The sequence below is a fragment of the Lissotriton vulgaris genome, chromosome 12, assembly GCF_964263255.1.
Source record: "Lissotriton vulgaris chromosome 12, aLisVul1.2, whole genome shotgun sequence".
Taxonomy (NCBI): domain Eukaryota; kingdom Metazoa; phylum Chordata; class Amphibia; order Caudata; family Salamandridae; genus Lissotriton; species Lissotriton vulgaris.
The window spans coordinates 557,698,533-557,724,420 of NC_141700.1; the positions used below are offsets into that span (position 1 = coordinate 557,698,533).

Sequence of the window (25,888 nt, forward strand, 5' to 3'; positions counted from 1 at the left end):
ATCTGCTCGCCTCAACTATCTGTTTCTCTAGCAGAGTTTTTAAGCATAGGATAAGCACAATGCCATGCACTTTGAGCTAGAGAGTGACAAAGACTTTAGCCATTTTTACAGTAAAGTCTGTAGAGGAACTGCTCTCCACCTAATACGTCTCTGATGAGCTATACATATCTTAATATAGACCACAAGCATGGTTTGAATGAATGCAAATGTTTCTTTAGGGACAACCCCTTAACCGTGTACGACCACACATCACTCTTACTGGAGATGCTGTGATTTTGCTTGAAGCAGAACATTTTCCTATATGAAGAACAATGGTACAGGCAGACTACCGGTACTGTGATGGGAAGTTGCTTTGCTCCCAGCTATGCCTGTAATGTTTATGGGGGTGGGAGTCTGAGTTTGTTTGGTCTGAGGCTAAACGGAGTGGATTAAGTGCTTGATACGGTGGACCCACTACATAGACAATATTTTTGTAATTTGGGACAGCCCACAGGCGACACGGACTGCATTTTAAAACACGCTATCAGATAATCTAAAATTCACAAACAGAATAGAAACTGACAGTATTGATTTCTTGGATGTCAAAGTAGAAATAGTGAATGACAGCATTAATACCAGCCTATTCAGGAAAGCCACAGCTGGCAACAGTATTCTTCATGCCCAAAGTCACCATCACACCAGATTAAAATTGAGTATCTTATTTGTTTTGAAGGGTAATTTATCCAATGTATGATACATAAACATCAGTCATAATTATTAAATCATGGCATGCTCATATATTGGATGGGTTTTGTAATAAAAATGGTAATGACATCTTCAGGACCCAAATGTGGTTAGAAATTCAACTAGCTACTGAAAATTCAAAATTGCAATAGCTGAGTATTCCTTTTAAAGCATTGCAAGTTCTACAAGACACTATTTGAAGAATTTGGGGTAAATTTATCATTTATAAAAGGCAGACAATATTGATGCACCCTCTGTGTAATAAAGAGAAATCCCAGACATCCCACAACAGAAGTATTAGGAATTTGCAAGACACTGACGGCCCTTATGGCAGCTGAAAGTCTAGGACAGTTGGTGCATTAGTGCAGGAAATTATATATCACATTGTTCCCTGATTTGCATTCATTTTTGTTTACCTTCATGTCTGCAATGGACTCCAGTTTCTGTTGGTCCTTGGGTTTTTTCTTCTGAAAATCTTCCATTAGGTTTTTGATGTTGGTTCCTATCTCGCCGAAGTTCAGGTACATGTTCTGCACAAGGAAAAAACATATATAAATATATATAACCAATTTAAAATACTATCTTTTCCAATGAGTACACTAGACTTCTCGCTCAGAAAGCCTTGGAAGAAGAAGTCCTCCAGAATCCAATGGTGATGAAGAAAAGTCAAATGAAGTGACACCAGCAAACCTCAAGGTTTGGGATAGAGAAGTAAGCAAGGGGGAAAGACAGTAGAAAAACAAAGAGTGACAACAGAGAAGAAAGTAGAGAGTTGTGGGAGGAATGCAAGAGGAGGCAGAAAAGACAGAAGAGAAGGATAAAAGAAAGAGTAAGAGAAGAAGAGGGGGAGACAAAGAGAGTAAGAGAAAGCGAACAATAAGACAAGAAAAAGAAAGGAGGGAATGAAAGAGAAATTGAGAGAGAAAACGGTGAGAAAAATAATGAAAGGACACGAAGAAAGACGATATTGCTTGGCAGTACACTGGTCATTAGAATAGGACATTGTATTGGTTTTGCATTCTTTAGGAGTCAAGACGTTAAATACTGAGTAGTATTTTTCAGCAGTAATAAGGATTAAGCTTCCAACTAAAATAGCAGTACTGATCATTCCTAAAGGGTACATTTTCTAACACTTAGAGGATGCCATTTCAAGTTAGAATTAATAAAAAGAATCATTTATATATGATAAGTGACAGTGGTTCATTGCTCAGAGTAAAACTATTCCATTATAACATAAATTTAAACGTTATGTCCTTAAACATAGTTTTATTTCTGTTAAACATCTGCTCCATTCTTGGAGTTCCTAAGTTTCAAACCCATCATGCCCACCCCTGCCATTCTTTGCGTCTTCACCCAACATGCAGAAAACTGTAGTTCACTTTAGGGGATTTGATGTTCAACTGTTCAGTCATATTATTTTGAGCTTGAAGACTTAATTGCATAAATCAAGAGCACTAAAACTATTTTCAATTTTAATTCCAATTTTAAATTAAAATAAATATTTGACAAAGGTAAACATTCTTCTGGAGAATTGAGAGTAAATCCTGTCCCCCAGCCATTTTTATCCACTTACATCTTCCTAGCTGCCCATAGCATGATTACAGACTTCATTTATACAGGATACAATACTTTAGAGCAAATGTTGGCATAAGTGGCAGCCTGAATCTGAACTTAAGGGTATTCAGAAGCTACCATTCACTATGAGCTGGGTTCTGCATGAATCAATGAAGGTTTCAGGAGCCATGTTTTATTGACACCTTACATGGTTCTCTGACTCCATTTCTGCCAGGTCAGATCCACCCTTCACCTTTTAGATCACCACATGATAAGGGCAGAACATACGTTGGCATAGAACTCATCGTTCTCCGCAGAGAGCACAACTTCTCGCAGGTCTTTGTTGATGCCAGGCACTCTGGAAAGGTCGATGCGGTTGTTGTTTATCCCCAGTAATTCATGCACCATTGCCTGATATGTCCACTAGAATGTACAAAACAGAGATATGTAAATGAATAAATAAGTAGTATTGTATGAAACATAAAAGATAGACCTGGGAGTCTTAAGCATGAACGTACTAGTGTATTACACCCCTGCCCAAATAACTGACTAGTATCCAGAATTGGGAAGGGAGTGCAAGAGGCTTGGACATAACAGACATGATGAGTAGGAAGATGGTGATCTCTAGCCTTCTATTTCCACCCTCTCTCTAGAATTTGTTCTACCCAACAGCTGTGATTCACTTCTCAATGCCTTTGAGATAGATCTATGGTTCAGCATGTTTTATACACAGAGGATAGAGAGAAAGAGGACAGGCTTCTTTTACCATTTTGATACACACTGTACATAAAGATGATGCATTCAATGACACAATAAAAATATTGACACTCCTTTTATAAGCCTCAAAACATATTCCCAACTCTTTCCTTGCACATTGCCTCCATCTTAAATCCACTCTGATTGCAAATAAGACCTACATATTGGCACAAGGAAGCTGTAACTTACATCTAACCACAGGTGTGCAGGAGATGCAAGTACTCTGCACTCGCTTTCGATTTGGTGTTAGGGTCTGAAAATATGAAAATAGGATATAGGTTGTTCAAAGTCTTTGTTTCCTTTCTGGGACATGTGTGTAGGCAGGGAAGAAACTCACATGAAGAACTAATTATTTGTAAGCAGGTTTTCCTTTTCTAGTATGCAATCGTCTCCAGATTTATTGGACACCTATTAAATGAAAATGGGACCAAATCTCTTTTGATTTATCCACAAAATCAATCAGCAATATGATGGGAGTGTTACTAAACTAACCCTGACCACAGCCAATAAGCCACAATGCTTAGTTGGAAGGTGAAACAGCCTTTACACCAAGGGGTTTATCACACTGTACCTTTCCAAACATTTTTTACCAAGCATATTTTTGCCACGTACATGCATTTACATGGCATGCCTTTACCACACATTTAAGGTAAGTTGGGGACGTGGGGGTCTCCCCCACAAATACATTGTTTTTACATAAACAAACAAAGCGTGGTAATGGCATGCATTGCAAAAACATATGCGTTCTAAAAACAATGCGGGGCAAAAAATGCATTGTAAAGGCATGCAAAGTATTTCCCTGCACTGCGCTGCGCTGTCATACTACCGTTATCATACAAACATAACCATCCACGAGGTGGTAATGCACTGATGTCACAAGCCAAGTGAATAGATCTCTCGTCACTTATCCTCTACCTTCTTCCTCAGACACTATCTCACCAGCTGCCATTTGTAACTATCCCACCTCCCAGAACAAAGATCTATTTCACCTCACATTCCTTGGGACTAGCCAATTCAGCACCACAGAAGCAATCCTGCATCTTTCTAAGACATCATAGACCGTGCCAATGGAGAGAGCCATACGCTGACCCACAGGTGTCTCTCCCTATATTATGTGAAGGCTATCTCAACTTTTGACAAAATAAACTACAGATGGACGTTTATGAGAGTGGCAGCTTGACCTTGTGCTTATTCAGCTTCTTACAGTGCTAAGCAACCTCACAAGGTCAATGGTCTACGACAATAGACATCTGAAAACCAACCCCCCGTTGAGATTTAGGAGAGTGGAGTCCCGATGGTGGCCTCTGGCCTCAGACTGGCATCTGAGAGCTACTAATGGAGAGTGCATGAGGGTCTCTTATATGGGAAAGCCTTAAAATGTGTAAGAGTTTTCACGTTTTAATCTTTCATAAACTGAAAGGGTATCAAGCAATGTACATGGAAACAATCACCTCACTGGATCACACTTTCTTGTTGTGTTCATCTTACACACACACACCTGATAACATCAGTGGTGGTGATATTTTGTTAGGTAAGTACATGAACGGTCATTTTAACATATTCACATTCAGGTCAGAGCAATTCTCAAGGTAGTGCTTTTGCTTGATTTGGTGTAAATCCTTTCAGTTGGTTCGAGAAATTAGCATTTTATAAAAATATGGCTGGACTTGAATGAGTAAAATATAGAGCCACTTGGATTGTTAACTCACAGATGTCAGCAAACCCTACTTTGCAGACCTTCTGCAGACCCAGCATTTCAAACGTATTCAAATCCAGTTAGTCAAGTGAGCTTTTTCTTATGTGGGTTAATTCACGACAGCAAATCTAAAGTTGAGTTCAAGCTCTCCGACTGGCAAGCCTCAACTTCAGGAATATTTTTACATCTGCAAATACATGGCCCGGTGACTTTGTCCCCACACCGTGATCAAACATAAATTAAAGGATATGTAAAGCTGCAAGGGTAGTATGGTTGCCTGACTCAGGTGAAGGACCCAAAGAAGGGACTCCCTTTCCCTATATATAAAATAAAATATATATATTTTTAAAACCAATTTTACTTTGGGGTTCCCAGACTCAGGAGAATAGTAGGGAGGAGATGAGTGAGAAGCAGGAACAAGGTTATAGATGTGAAAGGAAGAAAGGAAGAAGACAACAAGAGGTCAAGAAGATTAAATGGAGGTTCGGGATGGGAAGGTAGGATGTAGTTAGAAGACAGCTAAGAGAGAGAGGAAGAATTAAAGGAGAGAAGAAAGGAGAAAAGGCGATAAATGGGACTAAGAGAAGGAGTAGGGAATGAGAGAATGGAGATAAGGATGAGCGAGAGAAGGGGATGCAAAGAGGCAGAGGTAGTGATCAGAGAGACTGAAAGGGGGAAAGAGATAAAAAGAGAAAGGTATTAAGATAGGGAGTCGAATGGAAAGGCAGGTAGAAGGAGGAACTCAGATTCATAAGCAGGCTTACAACTATCATTAGTGCAGTAGATGTAGTAGCACGTGTGGCTCCAGGACGGTTAGTAGTCAGTTTTATTTCCCATGAAGAATTAAACAAAATAGAAAATATCTTTCCTGATATCTTTAACATGATTTAACTTTTATTCATAGCTAGGATAGATGTACTGTGGGTTCTGCTATTAGTGCTAACTACTAAAGTTTGTAAATATTAAAATAGGTTTAATACAAGTATTTTTTTCACCAGTAGTTTTAAAGGGCTGACCATATTTGGATAAGTATAATTAAAGTGGGATTAAAAAGTAAAGCAACAGTAGGTAGAGAGAAGAAGACATTAAGTCGCAGTTGTGTTCTGTGTCACGGTAAAGGAAGGAGGCAAAAGCAATAACGAGACAGTGGAGGACAACGATGACTGGGAAGGTGGAGAAACGAGGATGACTGAGGAAGAGAGAGTGACGGGGAGGATAGAGGATGGCAGATTAAAGGATGCAGATTCCATGGCGCGCTAAAGTTTAAATTAATTGCTCCTTGACTTCAGCAATGGAAAGATATCCTCAACCGATCAAAAAGCATGGTGTAACCGAAATATTACGGGGACAAGACAAACCCATGAATGCGAAGGAAAGCCACTGAATCAGGAACACCAAATTGAAACAGACAAGAATGCTATCCAGCCAAGAGGAAGGGATAAACCCAAAGCCAACTCCAAGTATATATTAAGGTATTAGTTAAATGCTGCTGTAGCTAATGTCAGAATAAACTTCAAAGTTCTGTGAATCAATTCACCCCTGCTATGGTAGAGGATTAGTACACCTGCTGAGGCTGGCCACCCAATAGATGCACATGAGAAACCTGAATTCAACAATGGCAAAACTAATCTTTCAACAAGCTGTTTAGAATGAAGAAACATGGTGCTAGATCCCTGGAAGTCCAGGATCCAATACTGGAATTCAACCCAAGCCTAATAGCAGAGCCAAACTACAATCTTTCAGGAAAGGCCTGAAAACTGAACTATTCCCATGGGCATTAATGTATTTGTTCTAGAGTTTAATTTAAACTACAGACATTAGTGGGAGGTGAAAGAAGAATAGTACTCTAGGCTCACCCCCTCCATGATTAGACTACAACTCATTCTTGCTGTTTCTTATTATATGCAGCATAGTATTCTATAAAATTGTAAGTAAAACAATAAATAAATACATTTTAAGAACTATTTGCAACGTTAAAAAAACTATGAATTGACAATTGTTTGATTTGATCTCTTGCAATTTTTGTTAGTGTTATGTTATACGGATTTGTAAAGCGCACGTATACCCGGAGGTGTCTTGGCGCTTGTAACTTTTCTGGGTCAAGACGACACGGTTAAAGATAACCTCAGTGATTCGGTCCTTTACACACTCCAGCTAACTTGGTTACCTGATCAGAAAAGCAGCTTGCAATGACATGCCCCATGCTATGAACTTAAAAACTGACTGACAGAGTTTCACAAATGTAGCTGGGCTTCACAAATTCCCTTTGCAGCAAATAAGTCTCACCTGATTTAAAAGAGGTGTAATGGCATCGTCACAGCGATCCAAGATCAGTAGTAGTGGTGGCACCTCAGTCCTTCGAAAGTCAAAAAGCTCATACTCCTTTGTGATGACTTGCTAGTTAGAGAAGACACAAATAAGCAGGTCAGAGTCACCTGTTAAAAGAAGCCAGTGCATATAAGAGGAATATCACTGTGGAATACAGGGAGTTGTAGAAGCTGTGCTAGGGAGAAGTGGGCATAATCATGGTAGAATGTAGAAAGGTAAAAATGATTAACTTTTCCATTGAAAATTCTTTACATATCACACTTCAGGGAACCTGGTCATACTGATGTCAGCTCCATGGAGAATAATGAAAGCTGACCGTTACAAGGTGAAAGGCAGATTGGTTTGGAAGTTATTTGTACTCTCAGGAAGGGGCTCCTTGGTGGAATAGTTCACCCTCCTCCAACTTCTTGTTGAGATGATCACCATAATGATTTAAAAATATACTTTTGTATATTAATTGGGGCAGGTGAGAGAGACTTTGTGGTGTTAAACCAAAACCAGACCAGGCTCCTTGGCATGATAGAAATATTTATAGCAAGACCAAAACTATCCGAAGTCATCTCAGTTTTATAAGGAGGTCAATTTAGACTCCTTATGTTCACCGGTGGTGAAGACATAGCTTTCTTTTGTGAGCTCTACAGCTGATAACATATGCTGAAACATGGAAGGGGCACAATCTTGGTAGCCAACTGAATAGGTAGACAAATAAGTGGCTGGCCATGGAGAGAATAGGGCACACAAACCTTACCTTGACTCCTTCAGCAAGTCTCTTAGCTGTGTCAGAGGACAACTGGTAGCGGATCATTGGGCACTTCTTCAAAGACAACAGCAAAGCAGTCAGTCCTTGGGTAGTTCTGGACAGCTGCACAGGCTCCCAGTTCCGGCCCTGGGAGGGACAAAAATATATGCTCTGTGCTGATAGAAAAATACCTTTGATAAACCATCTATTGAAAGAGGAGTAAGTGGCCTAACAGTTTTTAAAAAAATCTTACTTTTTTTGTACCTGAAGACTACTGGTTAAAACTTATTTGTGTTTTCTGGCTCGCTACTGGTTGCAAGGAAACCCTCAGATATTCTTTCTTTAAACTTATAATCAAAGTTTCCTCCACTGTTGGAAATCTGAGCAGAGCTACAGTGCATGGAGTCAACACAAAACCTTGATTAGGTTCTAGCAAATCCATTCACAGCAAGCCCCTGTGCTTACATCAGTGCCGTGCCTGAATTTACAAACAAAACAGGTGATGGACAGAATGTGGATCAATGTCACACATTCACCCCAGTCCAAGGATCTGGGCCCATATCCATCGTTTTTTTGCACTCCACACCACCCTGGGTTAGACAATGGCAATATGCAAATCAGCTCTGACCCTGTGCCCCATGGGAACAGTCCAGTCCGAACTACAAAAGCCATGTCCTTCCCAGAACGGAATCAAGCATCCGAGGACCAGACCGGTTTCGAGGTAACACCTCTCATCAGCCCGGCTAGCTTGACTCCAGTGGTGTGGAGTGCCTGGGACCCACGTCTGAGCATCCCCAGCGCACTTATGCCTGAATTTACAGCTCAACTGAGGAGAATGATATTAATATTGATTACAACACACAGAAAAAGCATATGTGTGGGTGTACCCGTCAATCTTTTTCCATCACTAGTTACTGACAAGCAAAAATGCCATGGGGCCTAAAATGTATACATAATATTCTATTACTTGAAACTGACTACCCACTTTAATGATTACTTATGAAGTAAATGTGTGCCCTACATCTGACGGCACCTTCTGATGAGAGCATTGTATAGACCTTTACTACAAATATGTGCGCTGTACCTTCCAAGTAATCTATGCTTGCATTCAAATGCAGTCAGCATTAGACTGCTTTGTTAAAATAAATTAATTTGGCTGAATTTGGAGCTTTATGACCTTACATGGGTGTTGATTTACTTGTTTCAGGATTTTACAAAACCTTTCCAGGTTACACAGAGTCGCAGCTACTAGGCGTTATCCAGCAAAAATTTGTGTATCCCTCTTTCACAGTCTTAAATGTAAAAATGCTGAAAGTACGTGAGCATTTTCTAACATTTATTTCATGGTGTGGAAGGTGTCTTACTTTTGCCTTTGTCAGGATTAAAGCACTGGCCACTTCCACAGTGTGGAGGGATCATAAAATGCTTTGTGAATACCCACAAATGTTTTATTTTATGGTGTAAACAGGTCTCCAGTGCATTACTGCTATGGGATACCCATAAATTACCCACATAAGTATATTAACTTTCACGGACACCTCAAGGTGAGTAAATCTGTTAAAGATCAACTTTTTTGATTCAAAAATAGTTTTTCCACTTGGAAATTGAGTTATTTGTACTTCTCAGTCAGTCAGTCAAGTTTATCCAAGTGGACACCAGACAATAAAGCACAATAAAACAAATCATCATAATAAAGTATACAATATAAAGACTTATTAAGTCTTATGTACATGTACAATTCACTTTAGGAATTAGGTCCACTATTCCTATGAAAGGCCACAGTCAAACTGGTTAGCTCTCATTTTCTAATCTATGTGAAAGAAATGATCTTCTATAAAGATTAAAGATCACTGCCATTCAGAACCTTTCAATTGTTTATATTTCAAATAAATATGCTGACCAGCTTTTGAGAAAAAAATATGAATTCTGCCTGTTTTGAAAGTGAATGCAATACACGGTTTGACTGGAAAACAATGCTAATCTGTCACAACAATCATCACCATTATCAAAAATACATTGATAGTGTGCTTCGTACCTGACAGCAGCCCAGAATGTTTAGGGAAAACACATGCGGACTCACAGCGATGTAATCTCCATAAAACTCCTATAGAAATCAAATACAAAACATCACCATTTAGGAATCAACACACCTTGTTTTATCAGAATAGTGAATCTCCTCTCAAACCAAAGTGTTACAAAGTCAAAAGGCTTGTTAAACTCATCTTGACATAAGGGGGTGCACAAAACATTGATGACGATATGGTGCTCATCTTATTTAAGAGAGCAATGAAAGGAGGTATAGCTACCACTACATTACAGAGTCCCCCAAAAGAAAAGCAATCTCTTGGTTCATATTGCCTCATCATGAAAGTGGAATTAATTAATAGCCGCAATACCCCTGCATCGACTCAGAGATAGTCCAAGGGCGAATTTCAGACTCTATTAGACAGCGCAGAAGTGAAGTGATGAGAACAAAAGCTTGAATAAAATCAGAACAGATAGCAATTACTCTGGGCGCAACTCATTCTGTTGTTTTTAGATTGACTGTGCTATTACAGTCAGACACCACCCATTCACAAATTGGTGTTGGTGCAACCTGAAATGGACTGTCCATCCAAAATGCTTGACCATGTCTCCTCTGTAATCGAATACAAGCAAGCAGTTCAGATTTGATGCTGGTCCCCTAGCTACTGGCTCAAGCTGAATCTCAATGATGAGGCCCAACAAGGAGAATCATACCTCACTATTATTTCCTTGTAGTTCCATTCAAAGAGGATAAGGCCTCTTGTTTCAAAATGGACTATCCATTTTTGAGCTGAGCCAAGACCAGATTTGCATATGGTTGCTCCATATCGATAATGGCACAGTGAGCAAACAAATTGTGGTCCAGAATATGGTCAATAGTAATTCAAGTCTTCCAACCACCAGCGTTTACTTCTTTTCCAAACTAAGAAATATCTTAATACTGGTGTGTATTCTATCATCAAACAGAAGGTAATGCCTAAATGTGTACTTCAAAGCCACATAATGTCTTTGTAACAAGGATACATTTTAGTATCCAGGCTTTTTTTAGTCAAAATATTTATTGCTACTTCCATTCCATCAATTGCTTTAATCGAGAGAGTCTCCATTACATAAGACTGGAGTGGTTATTTCTACTTTAAGATCAAATAACACTAATAAAGCAGGCTTTGAGGGGCCGACATGGTGTGGAAAGCAGCCTGTGACTGCTTGTAGACAAAAGAATGCCCCTGTAACATATATTTCATCAACTAATGCATTCAGGAAGGGTGGTCTAAGTTCACCTATAGACTAGAGAGAGGTTTAGCAGCATAGGAAAATGAGTCTATATGTACTTCAAGATTACAGATTTTCTGATAGTAGAATTGCAATTCCCAGCATCTGGTGGTTTTTCTACGACTACTCACACTGTTTAATGTGGAGAAGGCAGATCTCATTGATTTTCATAATTCTTTGTTATTCTACAGACATTTAGAGACCAACTTGCTGAATCATTTTACTATGCAGTGAGTGATACATATGGTTTACACTCTAATACAAATGTTTTCACCGATTACGGCTAGGAACAGTGAATATTGGAGAATATAACTGCATGTTTTTTAATGCTGCCTAGGGAGACAATGTGCAGTACAGCTAGTTTCAATAAAGAAAAGCTAGCAACTGCAGTTGTCATTTTCAAGTAGAAAATATACTGTTAAATCAAACCTCAAACACAATTACAATAAACATCAAGCAAGAACCACATGATATATATTTGTGTTAATGATGGCTAGGTTTTTGGTCACCAGATACTATATTTTATATGTTAATATGGATTTAATAATAATTATTATTAATATTGGGCATGTCTAATGGAAAATAATCAAGCAATGTGGTGGCTTTTAAAAAACAACTTAATAGCTTCCGAAGATGCATATTTCGTTCTGATATATTTTGGAATTTGTGCTTCTTCTAAGTTGGAGCAGCTATTGAATACATAATTAAGGGTCTTACTTTCGTTATGGGAACATCCTACTCTGGAATAAACAATGGTGCCTCTCTTGGTCTGCATAGGACATATTGCTACTTGACTGATCGTCTGTAGCATTAACTATTTAAACCTTTATGTAATAATGTGGTTCGTGATACACACCTGAACTTCGGCTACTACTTCCTGCTCGTCAGCCTCAGCCAGCGACTTGACATCACTCTTGCTGATCACGTTACTAAAATCTGAAATCACAAGAACATGATACGGTTCCATTGGAGAAAGGTTGCCACTATGGGCTGAGAACTAAAGCTTGAATTGGAAGAACCACACTTTAAAAGATCCAGCCTCTGTTGATACTTGCGCTCTATTCAAAATCAGTCTTACAGGTAGAGACATCAAATAACCTCTAAATGACCAATGTAATTTCTTCCAGTAGCAGTGGGACAACCAGCCAATGATGTCACAGGGCCGGTCATATCGGATTCATATGAAACGGGCAGGGGTTTACCAAGGACACTTCCTCCACTTATCTCTTGCATACTATTAACCTGTATCCTTCACTGGAGAAAACAATGCCAAATGAGACAGGGCAGCCCAATTGCCATCAGAGAGATGTTCCCCGCCAGCAGAGTAAAAAGAAATGTGTGCAGGTGAAGAAGAGAGTAGAGGAGCAGGGTTAAAAAGAGATGTCAAGAGAGGAGAAGGGTAGAATGAATGCGCATAGGAAAACCACAGGAGAGGAAGGGCCTACCAAGAGGCAATATTGGAAAGAAAGTGGCTATCACCAAGAGGGGTTTCTCCTCCATGCAGAGAGAGAGGACATTAAAGCATGATGCATGAGTCAGCTGTCAACAGTAATGAGGTGAATGGAGTGAAAAATCCAGAGTATATTTCAATAACCTTTTCTAACATCCTTCCTAAACCCTATTGTTAGAGGAAGATGTTGCAAATAAGATGGAGAATATATTCATTTGGGCAGCTAGTGGATGTGTCTAAGTTTGCCACAAAACATATTCTGACCCAGATTGGAGTAGAGCAATCACTGGTTAGTGCCATTCTACCTTTGACATAGAGCCGTAAGTAAGTAAGATTAGGATTAACACTGAGGAAAAAGCTGAGACTTCATTGCTATAACATAAAGAACTGTTTTAATGTGAGCTAGTCTGCATCTATAGCTAAACAGGTAAAAGTGAACGCCCGTAATAGTCCAAACATGTGTTTGTTTAAACCTGATTAGTCGTTGTGCAAGTCTGTGGCTTAGAACTGAAGGTTCGCCTCTTAGAAACACTATGTTATGTTAGTCTGGAAGCAGCACAATATAGCCATTAGATTGAATCATCTAAAGATAAGTTACCAAACATATGATGTAAATACAGTTTTACTTTATTACCAAACATATGATGTAAATACAGTTTTACTTTTTAAGTATTAGGCTATAAATATACTCATGGATCATGCATCTCCGTGATCTCCGTGAGAGAATTGAAAGTGAATTCACTAAACAGAAATCTCGACCTAGGGCCAAAATACTAAAAGTACTGATAAGTACAGCAAGAAAGCAGTTACTTTTGAGGATGATCACTGTAAACAGATGCAGAAAAGTGTACAACAGGTGCCATAAACACAATCGACTGGGTGAATATAACATCCTTCCATGTGGGGTTCACTTCAGAACATTTATAGTGCATTAAAGCATTTTGGCACCATAGTAAGGATACTTACAAATGAAATAAACACAATACTTGGGTCTACGAAGTTCTTGAATCAAGAAATCCACATTTTCCTTCATGGAAAAAAAAGAGAAACATTGCAATTAAATATATAAAAATAACAGAATTATTGAAAGCCTTTCAATTTAAACCGCTGATTATGTATAAAAGAGAGGTAAACGTTTAGAGAAGTGAATAGGTTTAAAAGTGCTGAAAACGAGGTTCATGAAGAGGTCGTGGAATAAAGGGTCAATTTGATTGCAAAAAACATTGCGAGGGGAAGAGTCATTAATTGTGTTTTTTTATAGTAACATAACCTGTGACACTAAATATTCAATCATAAAAGGTCCCACAGGAAGTTCGAAGGTAGTCTAACTTGAAGCATTACCCTGCGTTCTACACTACACTCCAATGGGTGCGTTTCTTATGTGATCACTTGTCAATGGTGGAGGATTGAGTGTGTCCAGCATTATCTATTAATTTATTTTTTGAAGTTCAATGAAGCACGAACTTGGCCCAAGGGCAGTGGAGCACATTACATGTGCACGTGATGACATTAAATATTTTATTTCAGCACGGAAAGATTAAGGGTCAGATGTAGGTGGCTAAATACCGGTCGGTAATGCCGAAATTTGGTAAATTTCAGTGTTACCGACCGGTATTTAGCCATTCCTATTGTAGGCAAGGAATCGGTAAATAAGGAATCGGTAAATACCAATTCCTTATTGCTCTTGCATTTAAGGAATCAGTAATACTGATTCCTTAAATGCAATGTAGGAAGCACATTAAAGAGTGTTTTTGAGCCTTAAGAAATCGGTAAGTATCACCAACTTCAAGTTGGTGGTAATTACTGATTTCCTTTAAAAAAAATCACTTTTTTGTTAAGTGCCATGTGGCACACATTCATGCCCTTAGGGCATGTATGTGCGCCACATGTGCACACATGCACATTTCAGGGGGGCAACAGGTTGTCCTTTTGACACCCTGGCACCCCTGAAAGTGCTCCCGCTATTAGCGATTCGGTAATACTGAATCGCTAATAGTGAATGTATTCAAATTCATTCCTATGGGCCTCCAAGCCCATAGAAATGAATGGGTAGGTATTCCTTATTACCGAATCTCAATTACCGATTCGGTAATAAGTAATATTAAGGATTCAGTATTTTTTACCGAATCTTTACCTACATAGGAAATACCGATTTCTTAATAGCGAATCAGTAAAATTCGCTATTAAGAAATCGGTATTTCAGATTTACCTACATCTGGCCCTAAGTGATTTGCCAAGATTCACAGGCTCTTGAGCTGAACCTGGGACTCAAACCTGGCTCCCCAACTCTAAGATCAGCCATTCTGACCGTTAGGCGACATCTCCCAATCAGCATGCTGGGAGGGTGTGAGAACTTTCTGACAGCCATCATATACTTCCATTTCTGAAATCATGGTCATGTTTTCAGATAGTAACTTTCCACATAAAACTCAGTCAACTGGTTAGCTTTATTTGGATTTTTTACATCACTAACTGAGCAGTAGAAAGTAAAATCCCTGTCAATGGTGGTGTAAAACGCATGAACTATTTAGGAGTCATACAACACTAATGAAATCCTAACCACTAATTGCCCAACATATTACCATGTTTTTAATCTATAACAGGCTCACAAATCTCAGAACTCATTTTTGATTGACTCTAGTGCAAAGTAACAATAATTTGACATTTCAGGGGAAAAGATGAGAGCTTTAGATTACAGGTCTACTCTCAGGAACCCATAGAGAAATAATTGCACTAACTGTTTGAATGCCTAAATCTCGGGCAGAACAGGTCATTACTGTATAGTTCACAATCTTACTTGAAGGTTTTTTTTAACTGCTGAAAAGTCAGACTGACCAATCTTAAATGTTACTTGTAATTTCCTACCATACGATGTTGACATGTTTGTGTACCCTTATTCATTCCTGTGTCATTTGAAAAATTGACGGTATGTTTACATTTTATACAATTGTCAGTTGTGCTCAGCAAATTTCTTACACATGATCTCGGTTCATTTTATATACTGTGCCACGGACCTAAAAGTCACCAACTAAAACTGTTACCCGTAACTTGGCATGACAACCAATTCTTGAAAGTTATCATCACTGTTTAGATTTTTTTTTTTTTCAGCTCCTTGATACACACTGTTGACAGATTATGAAATGTCTGCTGTGGGCAGGAAGATATGTTTTCATTCATTAAAAGATTAAGACAATTTTGTGTAGTTCTAAAACATTGTTTGTCGAAATTACAAAAGCATCCTTTTTCCAATAACATCTTTATATTTATAACAACGAAGGATGTATTTACTTAAATATCGGAATTAGAAACATAAAACAAGTGTTACAGTGAGATGATTATCTGGAGTAGAAACGACAATGCTAATACTACAGTGAAGGCTTCTCCCTCTCGCCCTTGCCTCACTTACCTTGGTAGGTCTCAGGAAGCATATAGCTCTGAGGTGTTTCATGACATCCCGGTTCATAGAATCGATTCGCTCAAAGAGGTAGACTTCCTTTTGCAGGATCTCTGACTGGGTGTATACCATGCTGACAATCCCAGTCTAGAAAAAATATAAACACAAGGTTTGCCATATACTTGTTTAAGATGTAATCTCTGCATACAGCAATATGAAAAAAGATCTTGCTACCTGGGTATTCCTCTTGTCCTGCTGCCCTTTTTCATCACTCATTGGTGCAGACTATGTGCTGCAGAGATTTCATTTCAGTCCTTTAAAAAGGCGTATTGATCATTCAACTAGTTTACATTTTTTCCAAAAATCAAAAGTGGTAGGGATTGAAAAGAGCAAATGATTACAAGCAATAGCTACAACAGGAACCTAGGTGCAATAAGAGAATGAGAAAGTAAAATCCTGGGAACCAAATAGATTAAGGCGGGTAACAATGAGATGTAAATCTGGTTAGGTTAGAGGGGACTGGCAGCTCCGATCTGCCATCCATTTCAAATTCTTCTATGCTGATTCCGTACTTTTTACGATGTCGTGAAATGAATTAGCGCACATATATTCAAAATGTTCACGTGTTGGGGGTTCTAAGTAGTGCTATTATGCATCAAGCATCTCAAACATTTAACTGTAAAATATTGAAAACAATAAGTCGAAAGCAAGTAGCTTTGTTTAGACACTCACATGGCCAAGAAAAGGAAAATAAATAACCAGTGAGGAAAGAGATCCATCATTAGCCATATAACACAGGTCAAAGTCAACATTCCTCTCCAATTCTGAGACCATACCAATCTGGACACACTCTAGGCCACACCGGCTACACTGCCATTACTGAAACACAGATCTAATTTCTTCCATCTACACTCCTTGAACCTAAAACACTCGAAAGATTGCACAAACCTACCTATCTCCCATGGAATATTTCTGATTCCTAAAATTAAGGCAAAATTTACAAAATTTCAAAGAATACCCAGGATCAAAATTAATACAGATAGTCCCATGAGATCACTGCACTACAAAACATGTAGTAGCCAATGCCAGCCAGGTGCTGTCCATGGTGCAGTACTAAGACTGACACAAACCAGTCAATGAAAGATACCTTTTGCTTAACGGTCAACAGCTTTTCTTATCCGGGTGGATGTGTTCATAATCATTTTAAAACCATTTGACTCAACCGCATCACAATAAAAAAGAGAGAGGTTCAAATCTGGCTCTTCTGTATAACAGCCAGTTTGAAATAATTTGGTCCAGGTTTGACATCCTCATCATTGCATTTGGAAAGCTTCAGGAACTGATCCCAACCCCAGGCCATTTGATAGATACGCTGAACCATTGATGCTGTCATCATATGCCTGGAACCCCTTCCCTCATATACCAGGCACTAAGATCAGACTTGTTATTTTATTGGCATTTGTATAATGGTCATCTCCCACTGGTAAAGCGTCTTCATGCTGTGGGATTTCTGGATTGCGCAATGAGGCACAATGGTATGCGCAATGCCTCTCAGATCTGGGAATATTGTAAACAGATGTGAAACTGTGGTTAATAGATGTACGGAGGATGTTGTGTTTTGGTGGTATTTGAGTGCATGTGCATTGTACATGTACGGTATGATCTCTTTGAGGGATTTGCATTATGCAGCCCTGATCTACGATGTAGAAGTGCTTGCTGAGTTGTGCTTCTCCTAAATACAGGTTTTGTTTTCAAATGGCCATGTATTTCAACCACTTACCCGTTACTTCCATAGCATGCCCTTGTAATTACCAGACAATTGTATCCAGTACAAACATCTTTTGCCAAGCATTGCCACTATATGCCCAGTTACCCCCATAAAAAATTGATTGGGTATTACCATCAATTGGTTAGTCAAATCAGATTCCGTGGGGTCAAAGACTCCAGAACAGTCAAGCGCACACAATTGTGCTAACCCTGTGAAGAACTGTCCTGAACACAATCAAAATAGAAGGGTTCAACTTTCTTGAGGGACTGCCAATGGAGATGGACACATTGTTATATCATTTTCAGCATTAAGATCTTCTCCAATAGAGTCCTGGCTCTTGAAACAGCCTCAAAACTCCAAACAGTCCTGGAATGTGGACGACTACTCATTCCAACTGTGCTTTCTTGTGTTTTTTATGGGAAGATCTTTTGGGAGATTGCCCCAGTCAGGGTGTGAGAGAACTCTTTGGCGCTGGACATGGCCAAAACCAACTTTGCCTTCTGCTCCCTGATATGCTTCATGTAACAGGACACAGAGGAGGGTCAGTCCATGGCATCATATTCCAGTTCTAAACACAACATGAACAAGTATTGTGGGTCTGACAATGATATCTTGGCAAAAGACAATTGGATTTGAATACTGAAATTTTCGAAGGGGACATTTAACTTTGTTGCTGTAAAAGTACCAAAAAAGAGAGAGAGAGAGACAGAGACAGAGAGCGAGAGAGAGAGAGAGAGAGAGAGAGAGAGAGAGAGTGCGCGCTCTGGACAATGAGGTATGGAAAAGCAAGAACTGAAACCAGGTCACCCATTGACGTATAATATACTCTGTTATCGTTATATGGGGGTGGAAGATGGATACATCAGAAGTAAAGTAATATGCAAACAACATGACTCTTGCAATAAATTGAGTGCGGAAAATACATTTCAGTAGCTAATCTGTATGGAACCTCCAGCTCATGTCTGAGAAACAAATATCCAGTGAGTTACTATGCACTTTGCGCTAAAATTGCAACTTGTTTGCTGAAGAGATGCTTCTGTTGTGGACTGAATAATGGGTGGACACTCTTTTCATTCACAACACCATTCTTCCGGTCTCTTTAGCTCACTCTTGCTGGTTTGTTTCATTTCCGCTTTCTGCCATTGGCATTGTTTTCATAATCAGAATAAGTCCAGGTCCCCAAAAATTTGCTTCATTAGTTGATAATGTTTTATGCGCCTCAACCTTCAAAACCCTAAACTTAAAAACCCCAATAACATCTCAGATTACGATGTGGCACAAAGATCTAGAGACAACTGTACCATTTCTTTCCTTGATGTGCCAGGAGAAGTTTTTCCACAGTTTTGAGGATAACACACCTCATCCACACTTTCTGTAATATGTTTAGAGTTTCCAGTTTTCAGTTAAAACCATTCATAACCAATAAAACACCACCAAAGGGAAATTTTGCTTTTCAGTGAAAACTGGAAAACATCGTATTTTGCTGAAGTTTTACTGCTTACTGCCTTCTGTTGTCAAACAGTGTAAGCGCAGCCTCTGCCTCTGAGCTCTATTTCGTGATGGATGTTCCTACTATGACCAACTCGAGCTAAGGCGAGCTCCTAAAATACCTGTATGACCATCTTGAGGATCCCCGGATCCCTAGAACCTTCTTTACCTCTGTGTAGGGAACCTGGCTCACCACATACAGCTTTGATTCACAGTATGTTGCTAACCAGTGACCAGCAAGTTTGCATCTGAACTCTGTGCAGTGTCTCAGTCTAGGGCAAGGAGCACCTCCGTGGTGTCATCTAGCTTCCCTGAGTGTCATGGTGTTTTGCTTTCTCAACGCTCTGATACCAGGATTGTGGTTACAAAGATCACTGTGCATACAGATGCACAAATAATAAATGTCCTCCTATAAAACACTGCACCGAACACACATGTCCTTGGATATACTTCATGATGGTCTTAAAAGTATGCCGATACAAACCACATTCTCCCATACAGAAGGATTAAGGGCATATCATGAACAACTCCAATGTCCATATGCAGGCCCATAAGGGGTTTGTGCGTCAAGGTTGCTGAAACTGTGCTGCTTTTAGCACATACATTACATTAATCTTGCAAGTGCAGTTTATTGGGAGTAGTAAGAGAAAGGCATAGGACCATTGCCTCTACATACTATTTTGTGATTATAAGAGAATGAAATTAGGTATTCGTGTTTATATCTGATAAAGATGTTAATTCCCCTGATGAAGAGTATGGTTATGACCCGAAACGCATACTGACCTGGATTTTTAAACATAAACAACTTATGAAGATTAATAATAATATGAAAAATACAAAATTGCACACAAAAATATGTATTTCATGTAGGAAACTGCCAAACTAATGACATCAAATATACTGAAAGAACTCCAGAAGAGACCCCTCTTCGCAGGTTAAAATAATTGTGTTTTCTGCCACATAATATCACCATAGATGTACCCTCAGGAGCACCGTAAAATCTTTGAATTATGTAGAATCCTAGGTAAAGATATATGGGTTACTAGATGTGTCACTTTTATTTAATATCAGTGATATGTATGGATTAGATTAGCTCTTCTTCTCTTTTTTTCTCGATTTTGGTAAAGCAGGCGCTAAAGGAAAAAGCGTGGTTTTGCAGGCAGTGGAACGGGGGGTCTGGGGCATTAAAAGCTTGTTCCATCACGGAGGCCTTAGGTCTCCTAGCCTTTTTTGGGGGGGGGGGGGGGGGGGTGGAAGGAGGGCACGGCTTCGGTTGAAACCGTGCAGGGGAGAGGGGGGTTGGGTACGGGGAAAAAGAATCCATGAAGCTATAATGAGATTAATGAAGAAATTCAATGGTTTTGGCAATATGGTCCTAATGTTCAAGATTGTGATGAATATGAATGGGGGATAGGCGTAAAAGTGCTGGCATTCGGCTTGGCTCCCTGAATGTTTGTGGATTGAATAGTTATAACAAGAAACAACAGATCTTGGCTGAGTTGAGGTTGCTTCAATTAGATCTGGTATGCATTCAAGAAACTCACATCCCATGGAGTAAACGAAAACTGCTGGCAGAATTGGGGTTTAATGTGTTGGCAAGCACAGAGCAATCCACTACCATAAGGGGTGTAGCTATTTTAGCTAAAAATCATATACAGCGGACCAGAAGAGTATTAACAGATGAAGCCGGGAGATGGGTCATTGTGGAATGTATGATGGGTAAGCAAAAGTGCACTGTTTGTTCAATATATGGGTCGAATTTCGACGAGGCTGTATTATTAGAAGGTCTAAATGTGGAACTTGCATCATGGTCCACTCAAATGATTATATGCGGAGATTTAAACATACATCTGGAGGTAGGGCTGTTACATGATAATAACAAGTCTTACAAGGGGAGAAAAACGAAAGTCTTTAAGGCACTACAGTCTTTAGTAGTAGATCATGGCCTGGTGGATGCATGGGCAACACTGAGCGGGTCGGAGTCTGGGTACACCTTCTTTTCACATCCGCACCAGAAGTTGGTATTGCTAGATTTTTTTTTTTATCCGGGCTGTTATTGTCAGTGTAGTTCCTATATTCCCAATAGGCTTTGCGTATTGGAATAATATATGCTGTAGTTTAGACGTAGGACTCAGGTCTACTAGGTCTCTACCGAATATATTGGACTTAATTGTGAGTGCCAGCTAGCTCAGAGGTCACGAGAAACTTTCTCGAATAAACAAGAAGGGATTCGTTTCTGACAACCGCATAAACATGACAACTTTGTTTCCCAAGAATAAGAAACCAATCTCTAGAGTCGCGGAAACAATAGATAGCTATTTTACTCAGTCAATCGTGCATGCTTTGTTTCACCAGAGGTGCTGAGAAAATAGAGAGACGGGCGTACTGCTACAATCGTAATACTTGTTATAAAGTACAATGCATATAATACGAACAGTATTATAAAGTAGTACTGTAAAAGCATGATATGGTTTCTAAGCCATAACAGTGCATAAAATGTATAAAATACATACAGTAATAAATAATGACTAAAAGTACTCAACTTGTGCTTCTAAAATACGCCTACCCCGGTGTACCTAACCTAAGTCTAGTACGAGGGAAGAAGTAAGTGAGGAGTAGCCTAAGTTTAGTAGTTCTCTGCTAGGAATCTATTCCAAGAATTCTCTAAGAGGTCTAATCAGCTCCGTACCTTGGTTTTAGAATGAAGGAGGGCTTGTATCTCTCTCTCAGGACTCGATTTCCCAAATACCCACAAGGGTAGCCCGGAAACACTGGAGCTGGATTTCTCGGTAAGAGAAAAGACAGCTTCTCTTTCAGTGCGTCAGCTGGAGGGTCGGCTTCCTATGGCACTTGCTGCTGCAGGGCGTCGGGCAAGTAGATAGTCGATCTGCTCCAAACCACTGTGTGTTTGTCTGGGCAAACCTAGGCATATTATACTTTGAAGGTTCCGAGTTTGACGCATAATTGGACTTAATAACGTCACTCAAAGGCTAAATTCTTTGAAAACTTCAGGATTTCTTGGAGAACTCAATATTCAAGCAAGGGGAAGTCCCTAGCTGCTGAAGGCGGGTTTTTCCAAGAAATCGTTGTTGATTCTCGGAACTTAGTGGAAGTAGCCATGCCGTATTTGGGCTGTAAGGCTTAGGCCAAATATGGTAGTGATTTCTATGCCTATATAAGGGCATGAATCGGGAAAATGTACACTAGGGTCCTAGATTCATTTACAACACATTAAGGTTCACCCGCGGATCTCCTCGGACCATGGCCCTCTTGTATTGAATCTTAACATGTTTAAAACTGGAACTAGACCTCGAACATTTTCATTTGATAAGAAGCTGCTTCTGGATAGCAAGTATGTGGCACGTATGAAAGTGTGGGTTGAGCAATTTTTGGCTATAAATACAAGCACGGCTCGGATTGGGTCAGTGTGGGATGCCCTAAAATCAGGTTCCAGGGGTGAAACCCTGAGCTTTGGGCTACATAAGCAGAAGCAGCTACATGCAGTTGCGCAGGAATTATGTGGCAATTTGTCAGCAGCGGAAGAAAGACTAATGCAGGGGATTCAGGCTGGACTTGAGATCTCCGATATACAGGTGCACGTAGCTAGGTGTAAGGCTAAAATAAACCTACACTGGAACGAAGAAATAGCCAAAAAGCACGTTATCAATAGGGGTCAAAGCTATGAATACGGGGAGACAACTGGCAGCTGCTTGGCACAAAGGGTGCGATGAAGGGAAGCGGCCCAAAGAATTGGACCAGTAGTAGATGCTGGAGGGAACTTGGCTGATACGGCTGGAGGGAACTTGGCTGATACGGATGAAGGGATATTGAAGGTATTCCAGGGATATTATGAGGCACTTTATACAGGCGAATCTCCTGATATACAGGCCGCAGAAAAGCTGCTACAGGACCTTGACTGCAAAAAAGTAGATATATTAGATGCAGAAAGACTTGAGGAACCCATTACTATGGAAGAATTAGAAAGAGCTATTAATAGTCAAGCCCGGATAAAGCAGCAGGGCCCGATAAGCTACCGTTAGAAGTATATAAAACTTTGTTTAAGGAACTTAAAACGGATATGCATACCATCTTTCTTCTGGCACAGACAGGAGCCCCCCCCCCGCTGTACTGGGATGAAGTTAGCATAATAGTTTTTTTTTTAAAAGACAAGCCCGCCGAACAGACAGGCTCGTATCGGCCAATATCATTATTGAATGTAGATGGCAAAATCTATGCCAAAATCCTTGCGACCCGGTTGGCTGAAGTTACTACCCAGCTAGTCTCAACACGGCAACATGGATTCATACCAATGAGGGGGACTACTAATCATATTAGCTGTGTAGTTACCTTGTTAGATATAGCCAATACTATGGGGAATACATTCAGTTTGATTTTATTAGACGCCGAAAAAGCGTTCGACCGGGTCGTGTGGGAATTTTTATGGGCGGTACAATGGCAGGCGGGTTTTCAGCAACATTTCCTTAAAGCTTTTCAAGTTTTATATAGACGCCCTACGGCTAAGATATGTATTATGGGTCTTGAGTCAGGTTCAGTAAATATAACACGGGGACAAGGCACGGGTGTCACTGTTCTCCCTTGTTGTTCTCCTTATATATTAACCCCTTTTTAATGATGCTGGACAAAAGTGCAGGAATAGAACCAGTAATCTGGAAACAAGAGCATTATCGTGTTCTTGCATATGCTGATGACGTGGCGGTGGTCACCCCTAATCCTAGGGGGGCTATCTCCAAGATAGAACAATTATCAGCAGATTTCGGAGCCACGTCAGGATATAAGTTAAATGTGCTTAAAACACAAATATTATGTCTAACCAAGAGTGTTTTAATGATCAATGGGGTAAAAGTGAGGTATCATATCTAGGTGTAAGAACATGTTTGAAAACCTTAGTTGAGGTTAACTGGGGTAATATTCTAACGGCGGTACGAAAGCAGTTTGACCCGTGTGAATGTTTACATCTGACACTTGTTGGGCTGTGTAACGTTCTTAAAATGCTTATTTTGCCCAAGGTTTTATATTCTTTTAGATCCGTTCCTTTAGAAATTTCCGGTGCGCAATTGGCTATATTACAGTCGATATGTGCGAGGTTTCTACAGGCACAAGGGAAACCCCGGAGAGCAATGCGTTATATGGTTTTACCACAGGAAAAGGGGGGATGGGTAGTACCTGATTTTACTTTGTATTATTTGGCTTGTATGTTGCAGCGCATGAATATTCTATTCTCAGGGACAGAACCTTTTGATATTGCCGAATCACCTTCAATATATCAAATCTTATTGGGTAGTGATGCGAAAAAACGGTTGTTTGTCAACTTGGAACCCAGCTACTATAAAAAAACAGATTCAAGATTCTGAATGCTGCGTATAAGGTGTGGAAAGTGGTGCGAAAGTGGTACAGATTCGAGAGGGTCTCTCAGTATACCCTGTTTTCCGCCACCATGCTTTTGCCTCCGATATTTTGGGACCGGATTATAGATAGATGGCGGACAAAAGGCATTCAATACATCGGGGACCTACATGAGAATGGGGACAAGATGTTGTTTGAGATGTTGCTCGAAAAGTATCACCTCCCCAGAAATTAATTTTTTACATTTCTGCAAATCTGTGATTACCTACTTAAGAGCCAATGGAAGATTGATATAAATCCCGCAATTGAAGGTGTAAGGAAAGCGGCACGCATTGGCTTGTTATATAACTTATTACTAGAAACTAAGGAAGGGGATTTAGACAGAAAAAATATTAATTGGGATAACAGACTTGGGTGTCAAGGTACACGGGTGGAAAATTCATTGAATTGGCGGGTAGATTACTGATGTCCGCCAACCTCCGTGCACAGCACTAAAAGACCATTTTTAACCTCTATTATACTCCAGCTAGGTTGTTAAAATGGGGGAGAGTTAACAATGGCAAGTGTTTTAGGAGCAGAGCAGAAGATGCAGGAATTGTCCATATATTTTTTATATGTGGTCACTTAAGTAAATTTTTTAGGGATCAAGAAAAATTCTTGACGGAACTGCTTGGGGGCCCGATTAAATTGACTGTATCCCAAGTGCTGTTAGGGGTAGCGGTGGTAGATGGATGCGACCAGCTGGCATACAGACACCAATATCTGATTTTTGTAGTCACAGCTATAGCCCGGTTGTGTATGGCATCAATGTGGCTTCATAAAGATGCCCCGACTTTCGAGCTATGGAGGGCAAGATTTTTTTCCATCTTTAATCTAGAATACAGCCTATATGCATTAAAGGGGGCTGGGAAGAGAAAATTAGGTAGAGACATCTGGGGGCCGGTAGTTTCCTATATGGATGAATGATATGCCATGAAATAAACAGATGTATTTTATGGAATTATGACATGCAGCTTATATGGCACTCTACACTTTTTTTTCTCCCTGGATCAAAATTAATATTCGATACATTTTGTACACCGCACCAAGCACTTTAGTACTGAGGGGATAAAATGCGAGAGTTGGACATATATTGATTCTTTTCCTCTGCTTTTACTAAATGTATGTTTTATGCTAGCACTGCTGGATTTTTTTTTCTCCTTCCTTTATAGGACCATGTGGGTGGGGCTTTTTTAACCATTGATTGTATAATTGAAATGTATTTATGGTTCTTTGATGTGGCTTCATGGATTAATAAAAATATTTTTTTTTTTAAATGGTGAACGACAAGA

The 25,888-nt window shown here is 39.7% G+C and overlaps 1 protein-coding gene across 1 annotated transcript in view; it reads right to left on the bottom strand.

The window, feature by feature from the left end:
* The window catches only part of VPS45 (vacuolar protein sorting 45 homolog), a 322,652-nt gene that overhangs the window by 294,965 nt on the left and 1,799 nt on the right, over window positions 1-25,888 (bottom strand). Inside the window, exons 2-9 of the mRNA XM_086945373.1 lie at window positions 15,950-16,084; window positions 13,510-13,570; window positions 11,950-12,029; window positions 9,832-9,900; window positions 7,806-7,943; window positions 7,016-7,126; window positions 2,566-2,700; window positions 1,140-1,253 (exon numbers count right to left, since the gene is read on the bottom strand). Coding sequence (XP_086801499.1) covers window positions 1,140-1,253; window positions 2,566-2,700; window positions 7,016-7,126; window positions 7,806-7,943; window positions 9,832-9,900; window positions 11,950-12,029; window positions 13,510-13,570; window positions 15,950-16,084 — 843 coding nt within the window. The remainder of the gene's footprint in view (window positions 1-1,139; window positions 1,254-2,565; window positions 2,701-7,015; window positions 7,127-7,805; window positions 7,944-9,831; window positions 9,901-11,949; window positions 12,030-13,509; window positions 13,571-15,949; window positions 16,085-25,888) is intronic.